At 32.6% G+C, this 27,338-nt stretch overlaps 1 protein-coding gene across 3 annotated transcripts; it reads left to right on the top strand.

Moving 5' to 3' along the window:
* The first annotated feature begins 31 nt into the window (after positions 1–31).
* LOC117690007 (uncharacterized) lies at positions 32–26,200 on the top strand. Of its 3 annotated transcripts, none has more exons than XM_034472722.2 (9): positions 32–161; positions 12,092–12,170; positions 12,301–12,437; positions 14,246–14,442; positions 15,442–15,558; positions 15,769–16,033; positions 23,860–24,174; positions 24,814–24,977; positions 25,914–26,200. In XM_034472722.2, the coding sequence occupies exons 1-9, from the start codon at positions 124–126 to the stop codon at positions 26,060–26,062; spliced, it is 1,461 nt and encodes a 486-aa protein (XP_034328613.2). In that variant the 5' UTR covers positions 32–123; the 3' UTR covers positions 26,063–26,200. The 3 variants fall into 3 exon arrangements, with proteins under 3 accessions (XP_034328613.2, XP_065925310.1, XP_034328614.2); XM_066069238.1 differs by lacking the exon at positions 32–161 and adding an exon at positions 166–216; XM_034472723.2 differs by lacking the exons at positions 32–161; positions 12,092–12,170 and having other exon boundaries at positions 12,299–12,433.
* Positions 26,201–27,338: the final 1,138 nt, after the last annotated feature.

Below are 27,338 nucleotides of genomic sequence, written 5' to 3'. Positions count from 1 at the left end.
CTAAAGAAAATACGACTAATCCTGGTAAGAACTAACAAAGAAATTGAACCACAGGAGAGTTCTAATTTTTGTAAACAAACCAACGTGATCCGTATCCAGTTATATAAATTTTGTTTTATAACCATGAATCGGACGTTATTTTTGGGTATGCGCGTCATCAGGTAGGTGGAATAACTACATCATTAGATATATAATATGTTGCATTTATTCCAAATGGTGAGTGCATTACTATCTGAACCTTAGCTGACTTGAGACAATTCAATAAATGTCTTTGCATTAGTGATGAATAGATTAGATCAATTAACAATATTGCTCTCAATTCTTATTAAACCCTATGAAATATTTTATAAAAAATATGAAGTTTCAATATGTCTATGAATCATTTTCAGTTGTGTAAATAAATTTTCACTTTTAGGTAACATTTTTATGTAGCACTATCTTGAGTAGTTATCATGCATTAATTTAGTTAGAATTTTAGCTCACTGAGCCAAAGCCATTGGTAGCGTTGCCTATTCTCTTGGTGCGGCTTTAGAGCATGTCTTACACCTTAGTAATTCTACTGGTACCAACTTCACCCAATTTGCTTAGGTGGTGCATCTGCATGGGGTTATATATTATAGGAACTAGGTACCAGACTTGAATGCTGAATCTGAGCCATAGATTAATGATGCTGGAGAAGGTCGATGTACTTTGAGCAGGTTTTGAAATTGTTGAAGCTTTTTCCTTATTAAGAAGAAAAAAAGCAGGTTTTGAGAGAGAAAAGAAAATTGAAAGAAAAAGATCAATACAAAACTGTTTTTCTCAGAGGAAGCAAATCACATACTGAAAGAATTTTAGAACTCAATGCTCGTACATTACTGAGAGAAATGCCGAACGGAAATCAGTTTCGTATAACATCGAACGGTCGAATTGTTAAAAAGACACCGAGGTCTACAACCTTAAACCCAGAACCACGATTCGAGCACGACGATCACGACGATCACGACCCTGATTATTAGGACACTACCCGACCCCTCGGTAAACCCTATGTACAAATTGGTCATTTAAATGTATGCGGTTGGACTAGAGCCAACACAGAACTGAGACTAGAACTAATAAATAAGTCAAATTGCGACATCATCAGCGTCAATGAAACCCACTTAACTGAATCAGAAGAAATATACATGAACAATTTTGATTACATTTGGATAGGATCAAACAGGAAAAACATTCATATTAAAGCACCAAAAGGGTCTGGAGGGGTGGGTTTATTAATTAAAAAGTGGATGTTTCAAACCTATGATATAGAAACAATAGATAACTCATACGAAGGGATTCTTGGTGTTAAATTCCAAAACAAGCAAAATGACTTTGAATTTGTGATATTCTCGTGCTACCTGCCACCTGAAAATTCTCCATGGGGACGAGACTCGTCTTCTTTCTTCACACACCTATTAACTCAAATGTACCAACACTATGATATAGACTCTGTTATTATTTGTGGAGATTTTAACTCGAGAATAGGAAAAACACAAGATGGTAATGAAGGCACAGACGAACTACCACCTAGAATTACTATTGATAACACTTAAAACCAGCATGGCAATTCGTTCTTGGAATTTTTAAACGATAGTAGATGCTGTGTTCTAAACGGTCGCTACGGCAATGAATCGAACGAGTACACGTATTATTCAACACGAGGAAAATCAGTAGTAGACTACATCTGTGTACCTCATGATATTTTCAAGCAATGCAAAAATTTTCGCATTACCAATTGCAAAGACTTAATAGAAGAATTTAATTTATTTCGATTGCTAGGAGAGAAATCTAAAAGTCCCGATCACGCATTGCTTTCATTTGAGCTGGCAATAAATGCAGAAATTCCGCACCTAACAGCTGATAAATGTTTAACCCCAAATGCGGCAAAAAACCATCGCTACAAGTTGCGCCAAATTCCTTCTGACTTCATGAAATCAAACATAGCAACAAGTGCCATTTCACGCTTGATAACCAACATTGAACAAAGCAGATCAACACAAAACCAGTCCGACGACTTATACAATGACCTCTGTAACAAAATAATAAAAGAAATGGAAGATGTGATCCCAAAGTTTGATTGTACAGCGAGAACCCGTAAGAAATTCAAATATCACAAACCGTTCTGGAATGAAGAACTTACCTCTTTGTGGAAAATAGCTAGAGAAAATGAAAAGAAATTCCTGAAATGCAAACAAAATCACAGAGAAAAACAAGAACTACAGAAAAAATTTAAATATTCGCAAAATAAACTTGACAGAAGACTCCGATATTATGATCGAAAATGGCGCAAAGGAGAGAGTTTAGAAATAGAAGAAATTTCGGTGAAAGACCCGCGCAAATTCTGGGACAAAATTAAACACTTGGGCCCACAGCGAAAATCTAAAATCCCGTATGAATGCTATATGGAGGACAGTAGTGTAACAACGAATCCTGAATATCTTAAACAAAAATGGAAATCTGAGTTCTCCAATCTCTACAACCCAAATACGGACTCCTCATTCGACTCCGAATTTAGAAATACGGCTATTATCCAAAAACATGCATTTGAACAAAACATGTTTGATCCATTATACATCTCCAACTCAGAGCTTAACAAAACTATAGATATAAACGAAATAAGGAATATCGTACTAAAAAATAAAGACGGGAAATCTACAGGAATTGATCAACTGCCAAATGAAGTACTAAAAAATGACACCGTTATAAAAGCTCTGCACAAAATGTTCAACTTTATATTTGAAAATCACAAAATACCGACCATTTGGAAAAAAGCGATCATATATCCCATCTTAAAAGACCCAAATTCTGACCATAGAATTCCACTGAATTACAGGGGCATCAGTCTACTCTCGGTCATATCCAAAGCGTATAGTTCCGTTTTAAACAACAGATTAACAGCTTACCTAGAAGACAACGAACTCTTAGTTGATGAACAAAATGGTTTTAGAAAAGATCGAAACTGTGAAGATCACGTTTTTACTCTGAACAGTCTAATACAAAATAGAGATACCACGTTCGTTACATTTATTGACCTACAGAAAGCATTCGACACGGTTGACCGGGATCTACTACAATACAGTCTCCTAACTAACGGAGTGGACGGTCATTTTTACAACAATGTTAAATCTTTATATCACAATACAGAATCTTGTGTGCGCATAGGAGATCATCACACCGCATGGTTTAACTGCACCTCCGGAGTTAGACAAGGAGATAACCTATCGCCAACCCTTTTTGCCCTTTTTATTAACGACTTAGCTAGGGAAGTTAAAAATACAAAAAAGGGAATCCCTATTCATTATACTGATGTTGGAATTCTTCTATATGCAGACGATATAGCTCTCATCACTGAAAATGAAAGAAATATGCAAGACACTCTTGACGTTGTAAGTAACTGGTGCAAAAAGTGGCACTTACAAATCAATTTAGCAAAAACAAAAATCTTACATTTCCGAAAACGAAACAGTAAAAAAAGCAACTTTACATTTTACATAGGAAACACGAAATTAGAATATGCATCAGTTTATAAATACCTCGGAGTGTTATTTAACGAAAACAGAGACTTTAAAAATAATGCCGAAAATCTTTCTCTTGGTTCCTTAATATCCAAAATCCACAGCTTGAAGGACATTGGGTTCACTACGTTTGAAAAATTATTTTATAGCTGTGTCGCCCCGGTAATAGATTACTGCAGCGGAGTATGGGGATACCAAAACTTCCATTCACTGGACCAAGTGCAGGACCGAGCAGCAAGATATTTCCTGGGAACACATCGTTTAGCACCATTACTAGCCGTACGAGGAGAAACCGGATGGGCCCCTGCTAGCTCCAGACACAAATCTAATATGGTCCACCTTTGGAACAAATTTCAGACAATGGACAACAACAGGACGGCAAAACAAGTTTTCATCTGGGATCAATGCCTTAACAACGAAAGGGGATGGAACCGCCAACTAAAAGCTGTGCTAAATTCCGTGAACATGTCAAATATCTATACTAACACAATATGCTGTGACGTCCAACTTTTTATCCAAAACCAACACTCGACATCAGAAAACATTTGGTTCGCAAATCTTCAAAACTCTCCCAAACTCAGAACTTACCGTCTCCTAAAGCAAAACTTCTCAACAGAAAATTATCTTCTCATGAACATTCCAAAAAATCAAAGATCTGTCCTAGCTCAGCTCCGATGTGGAATTCTCCCTTTACGTGTTGAAACTGGACGCTTTCGAAATGAACCTTTAACTGACAGACTCTGTGTTTTTTGTAATTTAAATGAAATTGAAAATGAAATTCACTTCATCCTAAAATGTACATTATATAATGATTTACGAAATTTACTTATTAGAAATACCACTGGCTCAACAAATTATGAAGAATTTGAATTATTCAGAACTTTAGTATGTACTTATCCCCGGCAATGCTCTCAATTTATTATTAATGCTCTAAAACTAAGACAATCAAAATTTTCACGTTGACTTTTAAATATGTAATTTATATAACCAGTGACATATAGGTCCGATGGGCCGGGTGCTATTATCTTGTATTATTGTTTCACTGTATTATTGTAACATGCAAAATGCACATGTCACTATAATAAATGATTTACTTACTTACTTACTTACTTACTTATTATACTTATTAAGTTATTACTGCTCCAGCTTCACCAAACTTGCTTGGGTTTGTTTATTTTTGCATATGAATATATATATATATATATATATATATATATATATATATATATATATATATATATATATATATATATATTTATATATATATATATATTATGCTGAATCATCTGAGCCGTTGGGGGAGGTTAAGTGATATGATATCAGAAAAATGTACTAACGTTACAACATGAAATCTTTAATGAATTCAAATGACTATTTATGTCATTTTAAAAATTTTATGATATTAAAGTTAATTTTATAATAAAGTTACCACATCATACTATATGTCAGATAATTTAATACTGGTCCTACATGTATATTTTATGAAATGATAAAAAAATGTGTATATTATAATTATGATATGAAACAATATCTTTCAATTTTGTAAGAAATTGTATACATGATATGGTTTAAATTTTATTAACCTTTATAATTTATATGATATCACTGTGTTCAAATATTGATTGTATGGAGTTGAAGGCATTAACATTTTATTCTTTCAAAACAAATATGCTTTTCATCTATTCTACTATGTAATGACAGTATTTCTTTTTTGCTTTTTTTTAATATCATATTGAATATGAAAAAGACATGACTGACCTGTTCAAAGAATAAGAGTTGTCTCTCTTTTGCCATTTCTTTATAGACTTTCTGTTCAAACACAGGTGTAGGCAAAATAATGGGAAAGGGTACTATACCTCTTGCGCTTTTCAGGATGATCATTGCTTGAGCTTATACTCACCACCCTTTTGTTAATTTGAACATTCAACAGACTTATCTTAATAAAGGGTTAACCCATTAGCTGCCTGGGCTATATAGTTATAACCAATTTGCAATACTTCAGCATTATGTACAAAGTAATTAAATCAAGGTTTAAGTATTGAACTGAGAGAGAGAGAGAGAGAGAGAGAGAGAGAGAGAGAGGAGAGAGAGAGAGAGAGAGATGCCATATCTTTGATTCTATAATAGCTGCATGGAAACAAGCCACGAAGGGGGAAAATAAAAAAAGTATACCATATGTCATTGCACATTTACATGTAATTTATTAATTATGATTTGATGGAAACTTCATTTTGAGACCAAGAAAAAAACATTGCTTATATAGCTTTTTTTTTTCATTTTCAACCATTTTGCTGGTTTTATTTTGAAATAGCAGAATGAATATTAAGTAAACTTACACCAGGATTTCTACAACCAAAATTATTAGTCTGAATTTCTTCTCTTAATTTTTACCTATACGTCAAGTATTAGACTTCCACATGCCATAAAATATTCCGACTTTTTGCAGACAGATCAATGCATGTATTAAAAAAGAAAATATTTGACGATTTTGAGATTAAAAAAAAGAAGAATTGAAACATGAACTGAAGTAAGAAGGAAAGGATAAAATCAAATTAATATTTCATGACTTGTTTAACATGACTTATTTATTTAGGATATTTGGAATGGTGCTGATCTTTCTGATTTGATTTTAAGTTTAATTAAAAAACAAGAGACCATGTAGAAAATTGTTGCTCTCATGTATGCACTAAATAGTGAAAAAATTAGACTTAAGACCAAGGATGTGCTGAAAGATATGCTAGAATAGTATAAGCAGAGTACATAAGAAAAATGTTTAGGTGGAATATCACACCTGGAAAAAGCACACCTGGCAAAAGTCACTCAAATTTACAGTAAATTATTTGATTATGAAAGATATAATGATTAATAAACTGTACATATGTTAAATACGTGAAAAACTTGCAGCTTGGGGATAAAAAATGAATATTTTATTCTATAAAAAATCAATTCAGTAATTAAGTAACAGCAAAAGCCCCTACGTGATTAAAATTTGAGATGTACAGATCACAAGACCAACACTTGATCCACTTGGCTGTGGAGTAAATTACATGTAGCTGTATATAAAATCCTTTTAATAAAACGGAATGTCATTTTGATCAGAGGTCAGCCATTTCGTGATGATGTGTTATTCCACCTTAAGAGGGATTTTATTTTAAACACATCAAAATGAATTAAAAACTGATTTTGAAATTTCAGCAAGTCAGAATTAATGGGGTCAATTACAAGAGGGATCTTTCACATTAAGGATTGTATTTGGAACTATTTGTTTATATCTTAAAGTGCAAAATTTTTATTAAGAATTATTTTACCACGCAAATTGTGAATTTCTGATATTCATCATATTATACATGTATAACAAGGAAATTGTGGTGACAGATTGAATAATGCACAGTGCTTGCCCGTTTTGAAAATCTGTCTGCATATAGCTGATCGATTTTGCAATGATAAGATGAACAAAATTTACAATTCAATACTAATGTACACACATTTTCATTGATTGATTTCATCATGCATATTCATGGCAGACAAAAAGAGAATAAAAAAAAAAATTACTTCTTTCCGACCATATGAATTATGCATGTTTACACAATACACATACATTTTTCGCCTAATGATTGGAACAGATGTTGCTGGTCAAAATGAGCATAAATTTGATTTTATCTCATGAAGTTGCAATATGCACTTTAAGGCCCATTAAGATTCCCGATATGCATAATTTAAGTATATATTCAATGAACATGGATTGAACAGCAGCAACACTGGCCTGTATTAGTTTTTAATTTCAATTTATATAATAGTGTTGTGCATGTACTATGCCTTTTAATATTAATGGTAGTCGAGGTTTGATAAATTTTGTGCGAGATGGAGGCAACTGCACAACTTATTACACCCTAACTACTATTTATGCATAGTACATCATTGGTATGCACTACAAAACACTTTATTTGTTATTATTAAATTGACTGTTGTATTTTGAATAGCTGTGACATTAGAATACATAGGGCTGTCTATATATAGTCCTAAAATTAATTCTCAGAAAAGCGAACACCAATTACTCGATCTTCTTTAGTTTCTTAGACCCTTTTACTTTAAAATTCTTGTCAATAACGCGATATTTTTGGAAATATAATCTTTTTTTTAAATGTTGCAATTCGAATGTGGATAGTAATTAATGTGTGTGTATAATATATATTTATATGTTAATAAACTGTACAATCAATGATTGGCTGCTGTGTCATCATCAGTAGTGCATTAATTCAGCGATACATTGATCTCAAGGTGAATGATTTCGGGGTCAAAAGTTAGTCTAGAGTTGGATACTCGCTGTCAGTGCATGCTCTCTAGGATTAATTTCCTACAAATCATTCACCGTGCACTAATTTAGCATAGTATGCTTACGCTACGTAAATCCTTTGAATGCAAAAATAGATGAGTGTTGAATCTATACTGACAGACAGGATTTTAATGATGATTAGGGAAGAGATATAATGAAAGAATGTCATTGTAGTTTAATTTAATACAAACCGGCATGTAAAACTAATCAATATCAACAAATTAAAACCAATTTTTTTTAAAAAGAATGCAGGAATTGGGAAAAGGGAATGATAAAAAAGAATTCAAAATTGATTAGAAGGAAGAAAAAAGTGGGAAGAATAGATTGAAAAAGGCTCAGTCATTTATAACATTCTTGTGTGCTACTGTACAAAAAAATCATTAACCATATTATGTCAGAAAAAAATTAAACAGAACATTTTAGCTTTAAAATACATGTAATAAAGCAAATTACCTTATTGATTAGATGTTTTATGAATTCTTTGTTTTTCAAATAATTTTGAAGTAATTTTTTCAAAACACTTTAAATTTGCAGATTACCAGGATTATTACGTAATACTACTTTGATTTTTGTCAATCAAAGAATTTGAATTTTAAAATCCTGTGACTCAGAAGAATGAGCTTTGTGATCTTCTTATAATGATGTTTGAATGAAGTTTGTTCCATTGTATAGCTTAGCCCATCTTCGCTAGCCAAGTGTCCGATTCGTTTTTCCCATGTTCACTAGCCAAGTGCCCGATTCGTTTTTCCCATCTTTGCTAGCCAAGTGTCCGATTCGTTTTTCTCATGAGATGAGAAAAACGAATCGGACACTTGGCTAGCGAAGATGCTGAAACGAATCGGACACTTGGCTAGCGAAGATGAGCTTAGCCTAATTAAGAGGGCTCAATGGTTGTGCCCATTTTTAGACTATATTGATCTCCTTTGGAGGAAGAGCTTTTAATTTATAAAAAATATAAGAAAATAACTTTTATAAGGTAAAAAATATAGTTTTTTTCTGCACTGTCTTATTGATATAGTTTGTAGGTAAACATACCATATCTTCAAATTTTCTAACAGATCTGATATGGTTCATTTGTTGACCAGCTAGCCTCTTAAAAACAAAAAAATGTGCCCTAATATAATAATTGATAGATACTCATGTTTTTAGCTCACCTGAGCTGAAAGCTCAAGTGAGCTATTCTGATCACATTTTGTTTGTCATCCGTCTGTCCATCTGTCTGTCAATAAACTTTTCACATTTTAAAATCTTCTCCAGAACCTCTGGGCCAATTTCAACCAAACTTGGCACAATGCACCCTTAGGCAAAGGGATTCAAGCTTGTGAAAATTAAAGATCACACCCTTTTACAAGGGGGAGATAATTAGGAATTATTGAAATTTTTTGAAAAATCTTAAAACATCTTCTACTCAAGAACCATTTGGCCAGGAAAGCTGAAACTTTTGTGGAAGCATCTTTAGGTAGTGTAGATTCAAAGTTGTGAAAATTTTTACTCCTAGGGGTAGGGTGGGGCCACAATTGGGGGTGGAATTTTACATAGGAATATATAGAGTAAATCTTTAAAAATCTTCTTCTCAAGAACCATTTGGCCAGGAAAACTGAAAGTTATGTGGAAGCATCCTCAGGTAGTGTAGATTCAAGTTGTTCAAATCAGGATCCCCTGGGGTAGGATGGGGCCACAATTAGAGGGGGGTCAAATATTTACATAGAAGTACATACAGTCTGTTAAAATCTTCTTCTCAGAAACTAATCAACCTTAAAAGCTGATACTTTTGTGGAAGCATCGTCAGGTTGTGTAGATTCTAGTTTGTTCAAATCATGATCCCCAGGGGTAGGTGAGGGTCACAACGTGGGGGGGGGGGGGGGGGGGGGGGGGCGGACAAATTTCTATGCAGGAATATATAAAGAAAAATCTTAAAATCTTCTAAAAAACCATTTGCCTAGAAAAGCTGTAACTTAAGTGAAAGCAACCTCAGATAGTGTGGATTCAAATTCGTTAAAATCAAAATTTTAACAAATTTCAAATATTTAAAGGAGTTGGGTTGGGTCACAATGGGGATCTAGTTGTACAATGGAAAACATTTGAATTATTCAGAAAAACTGAAATGTTATCATTTTGTATAGTTTTACTTATATGCAAGCATTTTGACATATTGCTGATTCTTTAAAATTGTTTAGACTTGCTCCTGGACAATTCTTGGGCCTCAAAAGGGGTTCAGAGTGATGTAGGTTTATATCCAGTTTATAAACAATTGTTTAGGATCTTTTTGAGAACTGCAATGCTCAACATGTGATATGACTATAAAATCATCTGGGACTGGACAATAAACAGAAGAATATCAGGGGGGGGGGGGGGGGAATGGACTTTTATTTATACAGGATCTACATGTAATATACCACATTGTCCACATATATTTTATTATGACTCCATTAAGCTGATTTTATCATGCCTATTGTTGCTCAGGTGAGCTATTTGGCCCATGGGCCTCTTGTTCAAATTTAGATTAGAATAAAAGTGCTCTACATTCTGACTCATTCTCAATATGTGAGAGATATCTTTTCTTGGGTTAAAATTGTGTTTATTACCATATATTTATGTATTTTGACAACGGCTCAAAGGTTTGTATTAATTTTCTTCTAAAAGAGACACCGGATCCTCAATATTTCAAATAAAAATGCATAATGTTTATTCATAAATGTAATCACAATTGTTAAAAGAGCCTGTTTTGTCCGTTTCCATTTGTTATGAATCATCACAGGGGGGGGGATGTCTTGATCTCTATAGGAGTGGTATAACAAATTCATTATTGACTCACATTTCATCAATAGAATGAATGTGAGTTACAGGATTATTTTTGAATGATATAACCAGCAAAATAAATTGAAGCTTTTTATTTGTTTGTATTGTTTTCTATTTTTTTTATTGAATTTATATTGTAAAATAACACCTGTTGTCTTATAGCATTGAAATTCCTCACTGGGTTCAAATTTTATTTTGATTTTTTGAAAATACAATGGCCATAATTGTTTATAGACGTCTTTGGATCTTTTTTAAAGCTAAAGATGTATGAGCAGGAGTTAACCATTCTCATATAAGCTATTTGTCCATCCAAGAAAACTGGCCTTGAAGACTAACTAAATAATAACACATTCTGAAATCATGCATACAGTCTTAGCATTCATTTAATTTATAAAGCATTATAAAGACTGGCTTTTAGTTTCCTGTGATATAATGTCTCGTTATTTTCATTCTTGCCAAAAATGGATTTTCTCTTGAAATAAAAGTTCTTTTATCCGATATCCATTTCATTTTGCATTGCAACCATGGTGCTACCCTTTCCTGTTTACCAAGACTTATTTTTCTTCCCTGTGGAAAAATACTTGAGGTCAAGGAAAAGCTTCTTGCTGCTCAGTATGATGTTTTTATGCTCTGTTGGATTTAATTGACATCATCTTCAAATTGCTCAGAAATGTCATTTTCGGAAGACAATTTAAAAAAAAACCCTGCATGGTCCTATTATAACATTATGCAACTAATCAATTGCATGTTGTTTATGTTTTATTGCAGTTTTGAACCTTATTAAGTTGCCTGCTTTTTGATACCAATAGTATATAACGTACCATGATGAAGTTTCTAGCTTGTTGTATTTCTTGGTCATAATTTATTGAATTTTCATAAAATTGAAGCTTGGAGGAAATATCTGTGTTGAGTCCAGATGATTGAAAGCAAAGAAAAACCTGACTGGGAAGCATAAATGATGCATCTCTGTAAAAAAAAAAAATTAACACTGTATACATGCAGAGTTATTTTCGCCCCAGGTTATGTTTTCACCCTTTTTCACCTCCAGACAGTTTCACCCCATCTAGTTGAGTTTGAAGAGAGATGAATTAAGACATTGAAAGTTGGCCAGTCTTAAATTTGCCCACTGACAATACGGGCAAAAAGGGTGAAAATAAAAACGAAAATAAAATTTGGTGTACAAATTTATGGTAAGAATGACTGATTAAAGTTTCGTTTTGGGTGCGATCGAGCAATTTTGGACAGAGTTATTAGGACATAATTTCCCCTGTATACGTTTCCCTGTATACAGTATACATGTACATGTATATATAAGTGTAGTTGGACATTCTTTGTTTAAGGAATGAATTTAATTTCTACCTATGTTATACGATATCACATGACTTGTTTTCTAAAAAGAATATATGAGCATATTATATCTTTTCAGATATCGAATGAAAACATTAGTATACCAAAGACCCCTACATGTCAATGAGAGAAGTGTCCACTCTTGGAGCCAACAAAAGGTACATCTGATTGCAGTTAGTCTCTTGATTTTTTTTTTCGTAATCACCATTTATTAAATGAAACATAAAATAGCACATGTGTTGTTCATAAAAAATGTGTTATTACTAAAATATCCTGAATATGTTCCAGACATTCAGGAGACCTGGCCCTCAAGCATTGCCAATTGTGACCTCATTCCTGGCTCTTGCATTCTTCAGCAAGGTCCCAGTTGTCGATAGTCCACGTAGTCTGTCAACTGATCCTAGCGCTACCATTAGCAATAGTAGGTATGCATTCAATATTATATCTTATACACATTAACAGTCATAATTTGAACTATCTCAATCTGTTTTTGTGGATTATCTTAAAGTTTTTAGAAAAGACTGAAAAGGCTTTCAAATCTGACCAATCCTAATTCAGAATTTGAACAGAACACCTGAATAAAGCTCCTGCTAGCTATCTCCCTCTCCTCTTAAACCCTTAAATGTCAAAACAGTGCATGAAATAAGGAATAAGGAATCATTCTTTGAGTATTATGAGGTGATAATTTCGGTCGGGGCGTGATCAAATCCAATAAAGCCCGAAGCGCTTTATGATAGATTTGATCACGCCCCGACCGAAATTATCACCTCATAATATTCAAAGAATGATTCCTTATTACTTATATTTATATAATTTTAAGCCATCATAGTACATGTATTACTATTAAATAATTAAATATTAAAAATAAGCAAACTTTGCTGGCCCCTCAATTTGGCTTCATTTGAAGTTATGGGTTATATAGTACAAAATCGATACATAGTGTAATCACAGGCAAAGACACTGGAAAATGTAAATATTAGGTGATAAAAGATGATGTCATAATAAGACAAAGGTTCAATTTTTCATATACATGTATTCCTGAACATTGTGTACATATAATTTTGGCATAAGATGTTCCTTATTGTATGAGTACTACCGTGGAGTCATCATTGTATGTGGAGGCTTCCCTGGATAGCCCTTGCCCAGGAATTGACACCCCCATGAATGTATATACAAGCATTTGTTTGATACATATTAAGATTATCCCGAACTTGCTAACAATGAAATTACGACCCCCATGAACCAGGAAAAATTTGTGTGCCCACAAACATTGACCCCACAAATAAAAATAAGTCCACAGTATTTTCATGAACATTATTGATAATAGAAATACAAAGAGGAGTTTTATTGGTCCAGATTATAATATATTTGTTAAGTCATGCTATGTATTAGAATTTTTATCTTAAACTAGGTATTAAAAAATAATCAAATAATCTGATGTTTGATAATAGTGCTAATATTGTATATAATTACAAATAACAAGAGCCATTAATATTGAAAAATACTTCACCCCTTTTTTAAAAGAGATATATGAAATGGGTTTTTGGAAAATTGAGTAAATGAAAGGTGAAACCAGGTGCAGATTTCTTTGTTGGATTTTGCTTAGAGGCACCAATTAGCTCTAAAGAGTAATAACACTCATGTACTTATAACCTGATTAGGAATCAAAGTGTTGATTATCAGAAATGATGGTCCTCATGTGGTCCATCTCATATTTTTCATATCACTGGAAATGCAGTAATCATCATAAAATGTCATCTTCTATTTCCTCTAATGGTTGATTACTCAGTGTTTTTATTGCTTGGTTGCTATTGTGAATATTGTCTTTGAATTCAAAGCCTTTAAGTTATTAAAACTAGTCTTACAAATAAAAAAAACCAAAAACATCTATTGATATATATTATTCTTTCCTCTAGAAATTACATTGATTTTTCTGGTTGCTTTAATACTGTGGATTCCTATTTAAATGCAAGGAATTCATATCTGTACAAAGAATTGTAAAATCTCACTTGTACTGTTTGGACATGTAAACTAAATGAAACTACATTATAAATTCGGCATTTGTGATTTTATGTACTCGCGATTTCACAGAAAACGGCTGAATTGTGGAACTCGTGCAAAATAAGGAATCTACTGTATTACACGTATTTTCAAAATGGCCACTTTTGTAATCAACAAACATAATAAAGTTAAATATAGAAACTGAGAAATTTCAATCAGCAATGTTTTTCAGCACCAAAATGTCTGCCAAACTACAGAAGGCAAAGCAAGAAGCTTTGTGGGGAATGTTTGTTGCAGATGCATTGGCTATGCCTGTACATTGGTATTATAGTCCATCAGATATCAAATCCGGGTACGGAGGATGGTTGACAGGCTTTCAAGCTCCAGAAAAACATCATCCCTCCAGTATTCTCACAATATCTGCTACAGGTATCCTGTTTAAATTCAACATTCATGTAACCTTAATAGGGCTGAATAGTCAAGGCCATTTTATGTTAAAATGAATCTCCTTCAAAAGGAGAACTTTGTATAAAGAAATACGAAAATATCCAAATTTTAATATTTACATATTACTGTGTACTGTGATGTATAACAAAATAAATTATCGACATTTTAATATTTACATATTACTGTATACATGTATAACTAAAAAAAGACTTAATTTATCGAAATTTTAGTGTATACATTCTACTGTATATAACAAATAAAAAAACATAATTATCTGAATTTTTTTTTTCAGTACTTGTTGATTTTATGGGTAGTTTTTTGACAGTTAACTCTCCTGAATGCAGTCGTGGAGTGCATGATTTTATTTCCAAAGGCTTTTAATAGATTGGAGGCTTGTAGATAATGAATTGTAATTGATTTTTTAAGGTCAAAGCCCCAGGGGAATTATGATTATATCTGGGTTTTTTATTTGTAACAAATACATTTTAATCAAGTAAAAAGACCCAATTTCATTAGAAAATTTATATAATAAGCAGATTGAATTTTTCTATCAGTCGAGAAATCTCATTTTGAAACATTACATCTGGGTAGTATTAACCAACCGTTAGATTTGGGTTTGGTGAATTAAGATATTTTTGTATATCTTAATAGCAATCAAATGTTTTAAAACACATTTTTAAGGTCTATTATTGGATCAAATGGGTTTTTCTAATTAAATCTGGCTGGCACCCATTAACACTAATGTTGGCTTTGATTTTTCAAATTTATTTTATTTTCTGAAATTACCTAGCCAATTTCAACTTTTCATGAAGCATTTTTGGATAAGAAGCTATAGAAAATTTGTTTAAAGGAAGGAGAAGAAAACCTGCTCACTTTTGACAGAAGTGGATTACAATGTACTAAAATAATGTACATTATGGTACATGTAATAAGAAAATGTAATTTTTCTTGTGATTACTGTAATGTGGCGTTATTTTGCAGGAGGCAGTGGTCGCTCTGCGGGCATGGGGAAAAGCAAACCAGTGATTGGAGATGTCATTCTTCATGACAAGCTTAAATACTGGACAAACAGAGACAGGACTGTCCATTACCATCAGGGTGAGCTTTGATGCATGAGTTTTAGTGTAAATGGTTCTTTTACAGTTCAGTTTAGGCTACATTCACCTAATTCTCAATGACACTATAGTTGTTTTTTTTAATCATTTGGTAACATTTATTGCATTTGCAGATTTAGAAAAATCTTTGAAAAATATAACCCTTGTGTTTAATCATAGACCCCAAAGAACCTAATAATTTTTTTGGCTGCAGGAATGAAAGCAGGAGATAACACATTGAACACAGTAATGGCTTTGAACATGTTGCAAACAATGCAGAAAGTGGATCCGCAAGCCTCCATGGATCCCAGGGAGTTACGCGGGCTGGTGCTGGAGCAGTACGTCAAGTTTATGACCACTCCGTGCTCTCATAATGACACATATGCCGAATCTTTCCACAGATCGTTTTTCAAGGACTGGAGCGAAAGCAAAATGCGACCGACATCTGCAGAAGCCCTGCTTCATTGGACAGAAGACAGGTAAGCTCACATAAATGTATTTTATTTTAGAGTGTTTGATATTAGGCAGAAAATGATTTTTTAACCAGTTAGCTTAGATTTTATTTGGAGCATTTATGTTTGGATATATTCATACATATACTTGCTTGACATTTGGATACAATTATATGTTATACAAATTTTAAAATTATATTGTTTTACCAATGCTTTACAAATTGAAAACCAATCAATATTAGTTTGAATCGTGTTAAGAGTTATTTATTCATACCAGTAGAATATTAAGAAATAGGGATTTTAACAACTTATTTACATTTATTCATTACATAATTTTGTGCAAAGATCTATAGGTGCTTTTGTAACTAAGAATTGCATGGTGACATCACATTTTATTTACACCCGGCTTCGGCAGGTGGGATGAAAATTTACACCAATCTGGTCCCGCGTTATTAGCGACATGGGAAATAATTATTTATATATATATATATATATATATATATATATATATATATATATATATATATATATATATACACACACACACACACACACACACACACACACACACACATACAATACTTGAACTAGCTACTGGAGGCTGTGTTACATCTTGAACCAAAAAAAAACAACCAAAAAACTAAACAAAAAAGACCAAAAAAAACATAACAAAGGATTATAAAGTAAAAAAAAGTGTACACAAACAAATTTTACATATTTACATAATTTATGTCAGAATTGAAATGTATGTCAAATTGAAACTTAACAGGAAAAGAACAAATATATTTTTGCCAAAAATACACAAGCACATTCATGTATGTCGTATGTACCATGTATCCATTCGACTTACTCTTGTTATTCATGTTATGAATAATTATATTGTGGTAGGACAAACCACATTATTCTGATCTGTTCTTTTTACTTTCTCAAAATAAATCAAAATGAAAAAGAGAGTATTTTTTTTATTTCGTTAGAAATCAGATTGGATTCATACAGCTGTCGTCAAAAGTAAATCCTGAATCATGATCTTCCTGTACATTGATTTTGATTTTTCAATTCCAGGGGCAAAAACCTTTAGAAGTGTTAGTACTTATAATTGAGTGTTCAAGGATTTTTTGTGAAAAAAGCAAGCATTCACTTAAATCAGATCCATTAATGAATGGGGATTGATGAAGGATTGTAAATGTCCTTGAGTACACGCAAATTGTTAGAAATAGTACATACACATCAGATCCATGAATGAAAAAAAGAATTCATAAAGGATTGTAATAATAGTTCTTGATTTCATGTACATGTAGACTGTTAAAAAATATTTACTGACCGCATGATGATTGCTAGCACGTTATAACGATGCGCACATACACTGTTCATGATAAGTACAAAACATAACCAACGTTAGTACTCATTTTACACACCTTGATTTGTCTGTTCCTAAAGAAGGGGCCGGCTAGCATGATTCACACCCTTTCTAAGCTATGTTATTCATTAGTTATAATTACTCTGTGTACAGGAAATTGTTATTTTTGAATGTACTTAAATTGGTTTTTAAAATTGGTTTAAAACTTTGTGTCTTTGTTTACGTTAAACACTAAAGAAATGAGCTTTTTAATACATTGAAAAACTTATATACTAAAACATTTAAGAATACTGAAAATATTAAATAGTCACAATAAAAACAACGACTGCGCATCTGATACAGATGATCTGTATAACTTTTTAAAGATGATCTTAACGATGTTGATACAGAGGACACTTCTTAACCCAACTATACCAAGACACAACAGTCCGGACTCAATTAAATCCTTGATTGTCCAAATCCACAAAATGAAATTATTTTGTCCGCCAAAGAACTAAAAAAAAATATTTATAAAAATAGAAATTCCCCGGAACTGATTGCATTGTCAATGATTATATGAGTAATACCATTTTTATCGTCTTACATATATATCAGAAACTAATTAATCGTATAAACGAACCTGGAATAATACCGGGACCCATTACAACTTGAAAACTATCGTCCAATTACCCTTTTAAGCTGCTTAGAGAAATGTCATGTTGTAAATTTTGAATTTACCGGGTGGCAGTATTTTTTTTACCTTAACAGGCCTCCTATCCAGTTTGGAAATATGGCCTTTGCTACAAACTGTTTCAAGTAGCATCACCGGTAAAATAACCAACGACACGAACAATAAAGTAAAATATTGTCAAAGAACTATATATAATATTAGTCAAATTTGGCCCCCAAAATTCGCTCCTTTTAAAATGATTCAGGTACATTAATTTGTTGTGTTATTTTATAAAAGAGTTGACATGAAATATGTTTCTCACCTATTTATTTGATTTATATGCACTCACTGGCAGTATATGACGTCAGAAGTGACGCTATTCTTATAATTTAATCAAAATCAATCAAAAATTGACATTTTTCTTATCTTTTTTCGAATGGGAAATATAGAACGACTCTTTGAACAAGAACGAACTTTTTGTCACTTATAAGTATTGGATAGATACATCTTTGGTGAAAATATTTTGTTTGTTTAAGCAGTCGCTCAGTGTTTCCTTTAAGAAAAACTACCTAAAAACAAGCCGTTTTATGCTAAAAATGAGAAAATGGCGGGAAAAGGTAAACTTTATGATGTCATATTTTTAAATTGTGGGTGCTAAAATCAAAATGAAAATTATGCAAAAACTTCAAATGTATATTTGTACAAATAAAACGAAGAATTACAGTAAAATGACAATATTCATTTTAGGGGGCCATTTTAGGCTCAAACCATATATAGTCAAATTTTCGGGACAACCCGTCCCCTTTTCAGGACAACAAAATGAAAACTACATATGAAAAAAGAAAAAATAACATCTACAAAACTAGCACTAAACTAAAAACTAAACAATATATAAAACACCGGATCGGAACGTGGCAACTACATCTTTGTATTAAAGATCATAAGCCCGAGAAAGAAAAATCCCGTCCGACGCAGCTGACGGTCTGTATAGTCTACCGTCTGCTGTGTCGGACTGGATTTTCAGGTGTTTTATATATTATTTAGTTTTTAGTTTAATGCTAGTTTTGTAGATGTTTTTCTTTCATACGGGTAATATACACCACACATATGATGTATGTGTTTCTTATCATAAATAAATGAATGTAAGAATGTATAGTTTTTCGTGCAAAACACAGCCCACGTTGATGATCATAACACACAGCTGGACTTGTTTATTTCACAATTGAGGGACAGGCTATCACGTTTCACAAGCTTCATGTATATAATTGATTACCGTTTTGTTGTTGTGGTGTAAATGAGATTGTGATTAACACTTAAAGAAATGATTTTACAATAAGCTGCCAAATAGAAAATAACCTTGCTTTCAGTAATATTTTTCCAATAGATATAAACATGTATATAATGTTTGTTCAGATTGAATGATGCACTAAAATTTTATTTTTAGGATGGTCAGAGTATGATTGAAAAAAATAAAAAATGTCTTATGACATTACTGGACATGATTTACTAGATATTAATATCATAGATTTATTCACACCAGATTTTAAAATGATTTGAACATATTTTTACTGTACAGAAATACAATTGCGATTGGGCACAAAGTTCCAAAACTTAGACCGCCCTCTCCAAGTTGTAAACCTTACAGTGTGTTACTTTCAATCAAATTAATTTTTCCAATTTTTGATAAAAGTACAAAATAATATATCCCATATCTCATATATCACTCTTTGAACAACGAAATCATGTTTTAAAAATGATAATCTATCATGAAAAAAAACAACCCGCAATAACATAGCACAATCAAAGTACTGGAGTACTGACGGGAGTTGATTTTATCGATTATCATTTATTTTAAAAATCAACTTATCTTGCATGGCAATTAGTTTCTAGTCTGTATTTGAATTACGCACTTTTTTATAATATGAATTTTAGACTTTTCCGACAAGAATTTCTAGAAACCCCATATGAATCATGTTGTGTGATATTCAAAGATAGATTTCAAACTATGTATTAGTAATCGAAGCAGGTCTAAAAATTGGATGGATCCAAGCGCTATTGATATCGAACTCTAGTCTCGTTCAACCAGACGCTTGGCTGTCTCCGTTAATCTCCGACAAGCAAGAGAGCCTCTCTGCTTGTCAGAAATTTACGGAGACAGCCGAGCGTCTGGTTGAGCGAGACTTTATTACACTCTGGCGTAGGAACACACGAGACTACAAAAATATCTAAATTGTTCGTATTATATAAAATCTGACTATTTACAAAGTGTTTATTGATAAGTTTCCTTGAAAAACAATACTTAAGCATACATTACATCGGATTTTTCTTTTATTTTCAAGAACTAAGTCTTGTCAGCGGTGATGATTTGTGCTTAGGTCCAAACACTGTTTCACTTTCGGTTTGCCAGAGTAACTGCATAGGAGAGTTGATTAAAATCAACTCCCAAAAACTCTTCACCTCGATTTGAATTCGATATTAGACATTTAAATACGACATTTGACAACTTTCATTCAAATTTCGGTTGCAAAAACATTAAATGCATGTATATTTCGTTTAACGTTGTTGAATATATATATATATATATATATATATATATATATATATATATATATATATATATATATATATATATATATATATATATATCTATACATGTATATATCATGACTGCATCACTGTGTGTAATTCATGCTTGCAAAATGTAAGAAATAAATGCATATAAGCAGTAGAGTAAAGCTATCACTTCCATAGCAAAGCCAAGTCATGGCACTGCTAGTTAATCACGGTTGACAAGGGTCGTTATCAGTTATGAGTTGTACAGCTAAAGATGTATCAATGTCAAAAAATGTCAATGCAGGCGATTAATTGCTTCATTTCATACAGTTTACAAATTACTGTCAAATATGTTACTTAAAGATACAGCTGGTTTTTAGATTGACATGCTATCGATCTATGATATGCCCTGTGAAAAATGCTTGGTCTTCGTTTAGTCTTCAAGCTCCATCATAATTGTAAACCAAATTGTGGTTCCTGAACAGTTTGACTCGCCAAGTTCATTCATGAAGTGTCTGATTATTGGTAAAACTCCTGTCATTGGATTGATAGCTGATAATTGGTGTTGCTGTTTTAGTCTCTGTGACTTTTGATCAGTGGTTGTTTGTTCACCATAATACTTTTTGTCAATACCCTGAAAGATTTTTTCTGTTAAGTAAAGAAATCTTTCTTCTGATAAGATTTAATAAGACATGAATATTCAAATATTGTTTACCTTGAAGGTTTAATTTTCTTTCAGAATTATCATAAATGCAGGGTTTTTGAAAAATATAAATTTTGTTAGTCTTTGTTGCTTTAACATACCTTTGTGTATCAGCCAATGTTATTTAATCCTTAAAGCTAATCTCTGTACAGTGCGATATATTGATTTTCTCTGCGATGATTTTTTTGAAGAAAATGTACAATCGATAAGTTCAATTCCTTTCTTTTAGCATATTGATCAGAATCTGCGAACAAATTTTCTCTCCGAAACTTTGCTTTTAGATGACTTATAATTTGATTACTTACGAAAGGCATCGGCTTAATATTATAATTTAAAAGAAAATGGCGTTAAAGCTGATTCATTACACTGTGAATATGCAATATTTTATATAAAGTGTTTACCCATATTTGCGATTTATTTTCACAAACAGTGAGAAAGCAGTTGGTAAAAACAATAAAAACTATGAAAAACACATTTTGTGAATTATTTACATCTATATGCGTTTGAGGAGAAATTGATGGAAGGGAGGGGGTACCTAAAGATGTAAATATTTGATGGACAGTTTGCCAAAGTAGATTACCAATTTGATCTTGTAATTGAACTCTCTAATAAATGTTTCTTGAAGCATTCTGTTAAGTAATCCTTCCTCTAATATCTTAGTGTAGATATTTAATAAAATTCTTCAACATGGTTTCATGTCTAAAGTCAACATTTCCCCATTTTTATCAGAAATTAAAGTGACAATCAGTAGTATTTGTCATCTAATAACATGTAGTTTGAGAGCAATGTAGGAATTGGCCATGGTGCAAAATACGTGTAATAGTTAATTAAATCAACCCAGGTCATCAAAGGTCAGCAAATAAACTGAACTCGTAAATTGGTTCCTACATCATTTCACCATCGTAGAAAAATAGTAGAAAATATATTTGTATTTAGTGTCAATAACATGTTTTCTACATGTTCAGAATGAAACATCTTGATAATAAATGAAAAAAAAAATTAGTGTCAATAACTTTATTCTACATTTTCAGGCTGAAACATCTTGATAATAAATGAAAAAAACACCAATGAACTGTTGAAAGTTTGTCCCACCGATGATGTTAACATTGCGATATTATCAATTTTATGCTTGAAAAAAAGTTGTTTGACGACGATTTGCCAAATGTTTTTCTTTCTAAACTGTCACAATGTAGTAACCAGGGTTCAAACATGGCGTTGTATCAAATATTTCAGGCAGCAAAAAGTTGGTTTTGAAAAAAATAATGTCAAAATACGCTGATATGTGCAGCAACGATTTTACACAAGATGATTTATGTTAATTATCATTTTTTAAAACTAAAGTTCCCTTGTGTAACCAGTGTATATCAGTTATAATCACACAATGGGGATGTATACCTGTGGTACATGTAACATTAAACAATGATATCCATCGCTCTGGAAAAGCGTTTTTATCTTAGGATTTATCTTAAAACAGACAGTCACAATCATATATCATAAGAAATTGGACGTATCCATTCGATACATTTATGAGACAGATAAACACCTAAGTGCAAGTTCCAGGTCTTAATGTGAAAGAAATTCTCGTTTCTTCCATTAAATTATTGGGCATTATTTTATAAACTTTTATTCCGGTCGAAGACACTCTCTGTAATTTATCTGAGTTCTATGTTTCTGATACTTGAATCTCCAGCTTGAAACCAACGGCTAATGTAGATGGGGTACAAGAGTAATCATTTTAAAACCATTCACAGAGTCTGTGACACGGATTGCACTGGAAAATAAAAGATTTCAGATCACGCAAGGACAAGATAATAACAATTGGTTTGAATATTGATTCGAGATATCAAACGGGGAGCCATTATATTTCATGGTTAAAGGAAGCCGTAGTCAGCAATGTATTAATAAATCACTTGTCGTAACGCAAGGGTACTTGCAAATTATAGACACGTGATGAAAGGGCAGGTTTGGGTTTGAAATTCTAGGAATATGACCGCTAAGACAGTCGCCCTCACGCTTTGTGTTTAGTTTTATGCGTTGGTAAAAATTTAGAATTTTCTTTGAGGGAAAATGTATTTCACGCGTGTGTACAATGACAACATGATTTATTCATAGTTTTATTTTTACTTCTTAGCAACAGTTTAATGACCTATGAAAATGCTGAAATTCTAGTTCATATTTGTCAAAATATCATGATAAAGGTACATTGTATTTGTAATTTTGTACGTATGATTATCGGATAACTTTGTAAGGTGTTCTGTTTCAGTTTTATTAAAAATACGATACATACGATATATGTATGAATCTCAATGTAAAATGTTTAGAAAAACTACGACTAGATTATATAAGGTCATTGTATTATTAGACATGCAAATCTGTACATCAAGTGCCCGTGCATGACTTTATAAAATCGGACAATCGTTCTGATATTAAACGTATTTAATTTATTATTCGAATATGTCATTTGTAGGACACCTTTCATTCGTAAGACACCTTCTTTAATTATCACAACCTAGTAGATTATATAGTTTTAACGTATACTATCTCTCTTTATGTCCAGTGAAATGAACGACCGTTTTCTCCTCTTAACATAGATATCTAGCTAAAAGCAAAGGATATTCTGATCACCAGCTTGTTGTTATTGGTGCCATCGTACCGGCAATTCCTTGGATTATCCACTATGCCCATAAATCGGAATCCGAGTGCGCAAAAGCCACGGTGGACTTCATAAAACTTACCCACCCTGAACCAGGGCTGGTTCCCTTCATCGACATCTACTCTCGCTTGCTGCATGGGGTCCTCAATGGTCACTCCCTGCAACAGGAGGTACTTAAGACGCTCAGTAATGCTCAACTTGGGGGCGAACAGAAACGAGACGTTGTGTTGAAACTTCTTGATATGGCTAAGGGGTGAGTAGAACTATATAAATACATTCGCCCCAGTGGAGAGTAAGGTATACTGTTTTACCCTTGTGTGTCTGGCTGGCCGTCTGCAGCTGTTCGTCCGCCTGTCTATAACAAAAAATATTAGTAACACACTCTTTGTTTAGGCATATCATATATGTACCAATCGGATGCCAACTTCCTGTTAAATGACGACGTTTGTTTTAAAGTCTTAATTTAAAAAAAAATCGTCAAAAATTTCTCAGCAACTTTTCATCGCAGATGCATGGAATTTTAACACGTTCTTTGTTATGGCATGCTATTTGGTGGGATCTAGTTTTGCACCAACCAAATGTCAACTTTCTGTGAAATGTCGCCTTCGCTTATTTTGTTTATTCACAGCAGAGCAGGGTATTATAAGTAAGGATTGGTTCACTGATATATTGTTTTGAAAGTTAGTACAATGATTCCGTCATCTCAATGTTAAGTCGTCTGTTTCTGATTAACGTAAAAATGCATTTGCTTTAGGAACGTTCTAGCATTTGTATTTTGATACACAAAGTATGATGTACCAATTCGGACATCATGAAGAAAACTATTTGAAAAACATTGCTTAACTTCACTACAAACTGTTATCTACATTAAAAAAACCCTCTCGTATTTCAGACTTCCCAAGGGTTCTGAACAAAGGTTAAAGTTCCACCAGTCCGCTACTGCCCGCCTTGGTTCAGCCTGTTATGTTGAAGGTGCTATGTCAAGTATGCTGTTTTTAGCACTAGAATTTGCTGACGATGTCAATGCGGGATTATTGGCAAACGCCAACTGTGGAGGTAAGAGGATATAACGATCTCACAATTGCAGTCTTTATTTGAAATTGATTCAACCCAATTAACGTTTTCTGGAATCTGTACTATTTCACCATTGGTTACAGTCGTTTAGAAATCAAGCATGTTCCTCCCGAAATTCTAGAAAGATTTTTTTTAAGGTGGCTTACTACAACGTGAAATATTTTCTCAAATCAGCAGAAAATTACTTGATTATGATAGATATCATAATGGATAAGAAGGATTTAAGTCTAGTATGCAATAAATGTGCAATTTTGGATGAAAAATTACACTTTATAAAATTTAATTCAGTTAACATGGACAAAAGCTCCAGGTGGATTCGAACTTATGATCTGCGGTTCCCAATACTTTAACCACTGAGTTACAACCATAAACAACCCAATCGAACGATATAAACAGTTTAACAAAACATTTAAAGCGCCATCTTGTGAGGTAGTGTCTTAAAATGTACAAGTGTAGGTGTAGTGAGGTACCTTAAAAGACTTAATAACAATTGAAGGGGACAGACGCATAATGTTACTTAATGATGTAGACTATCATACCTTGGGATTGAGGTTACATAAAGATTGTTATTTTGGACTGAAGATATATAGATACATGTACATTTGTACTTTGATGATTAGATTGTTTTTGGTGTTTGGAATCGAGAAATTAATTTGGTTGAAGTGAAAAGTCATAACATAAAACCAAAACATACAGACGAAATTGAAAACAAACAACATTTGCAGAAAAATACTGTTTATACAGCTTAAGTTTAAATAAGGGTATAACGAAGATTTTATGCAGCAAGTACAATTAGTATGATGGTTTTAAAACAACATATGTATGCAATGGTCTAACTAAGAGAGTTTGAATAACAGATAAATGGCAGATTAGCTGCTGCAATATAAAAATTAATGTAAATAATAAACCTTTATTCAGGTGAGAACTGCCATCGAGGAGCAGCGCTTGGTGCGCTTTTGGGAGCCTCAGTTGGATATAAGGACTGCCAAATATTACCGGAGTTCAAGGAAGGTTTGGGTTCAATGAAGAATGGACTTGTTACCCTTATTGAACAAATGAATTCTTGAAGAAAGGACTTGTTGCTTTAATTGAACAAATGAATTCTTGAAGAAATGACTTGTTGCCTAAATTACACCAAGTGAATTCTTGAAATGCGCTTCATGGGTAAGCAGATTATAAGTGACTGTTTCCACCTAATTTATGATAAGTTAAGTATGGAAATCCGAAGTTGACCCTTTCGACTTCAGTCCGTTTACTTCGTTTACGGTATGCTATTTAATCAAGCACTGTATTTTGAAATTGATTTGTTGAGAATTGAAATGGCATATACATACGGGTATACCTTTTTGTTCTTTAACCCAGTATTTTTTGTGCTATGTGATAAATATTATTATTAACAACTCTTGATATTATCGTTAAACTTTATAAAGTTTCACATGTGCCAGATTGTATTTATATTTGATGGTTTATTTTGTGAAGTGATTTTTACTTTGTCATATTAATACTTTTCAATTATTTTCTAATGTATACAAAATTGTTTCGAATGATTTTGATACATGTATTGAATAGAAATACAAGAAACCATTAATTTGTGTTTGCGTTTTGTCTCTAGACACAAAGTTAAAATATATCGAAATTTCAACTGATTAATGTTAAGGCTTAAAAACGTTAGTCCATTGGCGATATTTTAATGGCAGAGTATTAATACTCAAAGTTTCAACACAGATATCCGTCTCTTTAAAAATATATTAGATAAGGTTTGCAATGTAAGAAGAAAGACCCATTACTTAATTGAAAAAGCGTTTCCCCCTTTTCAACTTAAGTCTTTTTGATGCATTAGCCAAGTTATAGAGTTCAGCTAAATTGTAGGATTGTGGAACAAGATTTAGTTGATTTTATGTCTTACTCTTTGACAGTACACCTTCGATAAATTCAATTGCTCCTACTATATATGTAATTAAACGGCAAGCGAGCGCAAAAATTGGCAATCTTCTGGGGCCTAACTACGCAGAATCTGCTCGTTAAAGTGGTTCTCATTCTCGGTTTTTATCGACGCGGTAGTGATTTACAATTAACACGGTCTAGATAGTGGCTCTAAATTACTTTAATTTGTTTCCTAATCCCTCAAAAAGTCGCAGACATTTTTTTCTTTATTCTACAACCTGTAGTGTTTAGAAAGTTCAACACTATTCAAATGCTGCTTCCAAAATAACGTGGTTCATACAGACTAACTATTTGTAGATTTTATGTTCACTTGGTTCACAAAAAATTAAAGAAGAATACCAAAACTTGTCTTCATTTACTATTTTGTACTATTTCGGTATTTATATGCTTAGTTTCTTT

This window comes from Magallana gigas, chromosome 8 (genome assembly GCF_963853765.1).
Source record: "Magallana gigas chromosome 8, xbMagGiga1.1, whole genome shotgun sequence".
Lineage (NCBI taxonomy): Eukaryota > Metazoa > Mollusca > Bivalvia > Ostreida > Ostreidae > Magallana > Magallana gigas.
This window is presented reverse-complemented; position numbering and strand designations above follow the sequence as displayed.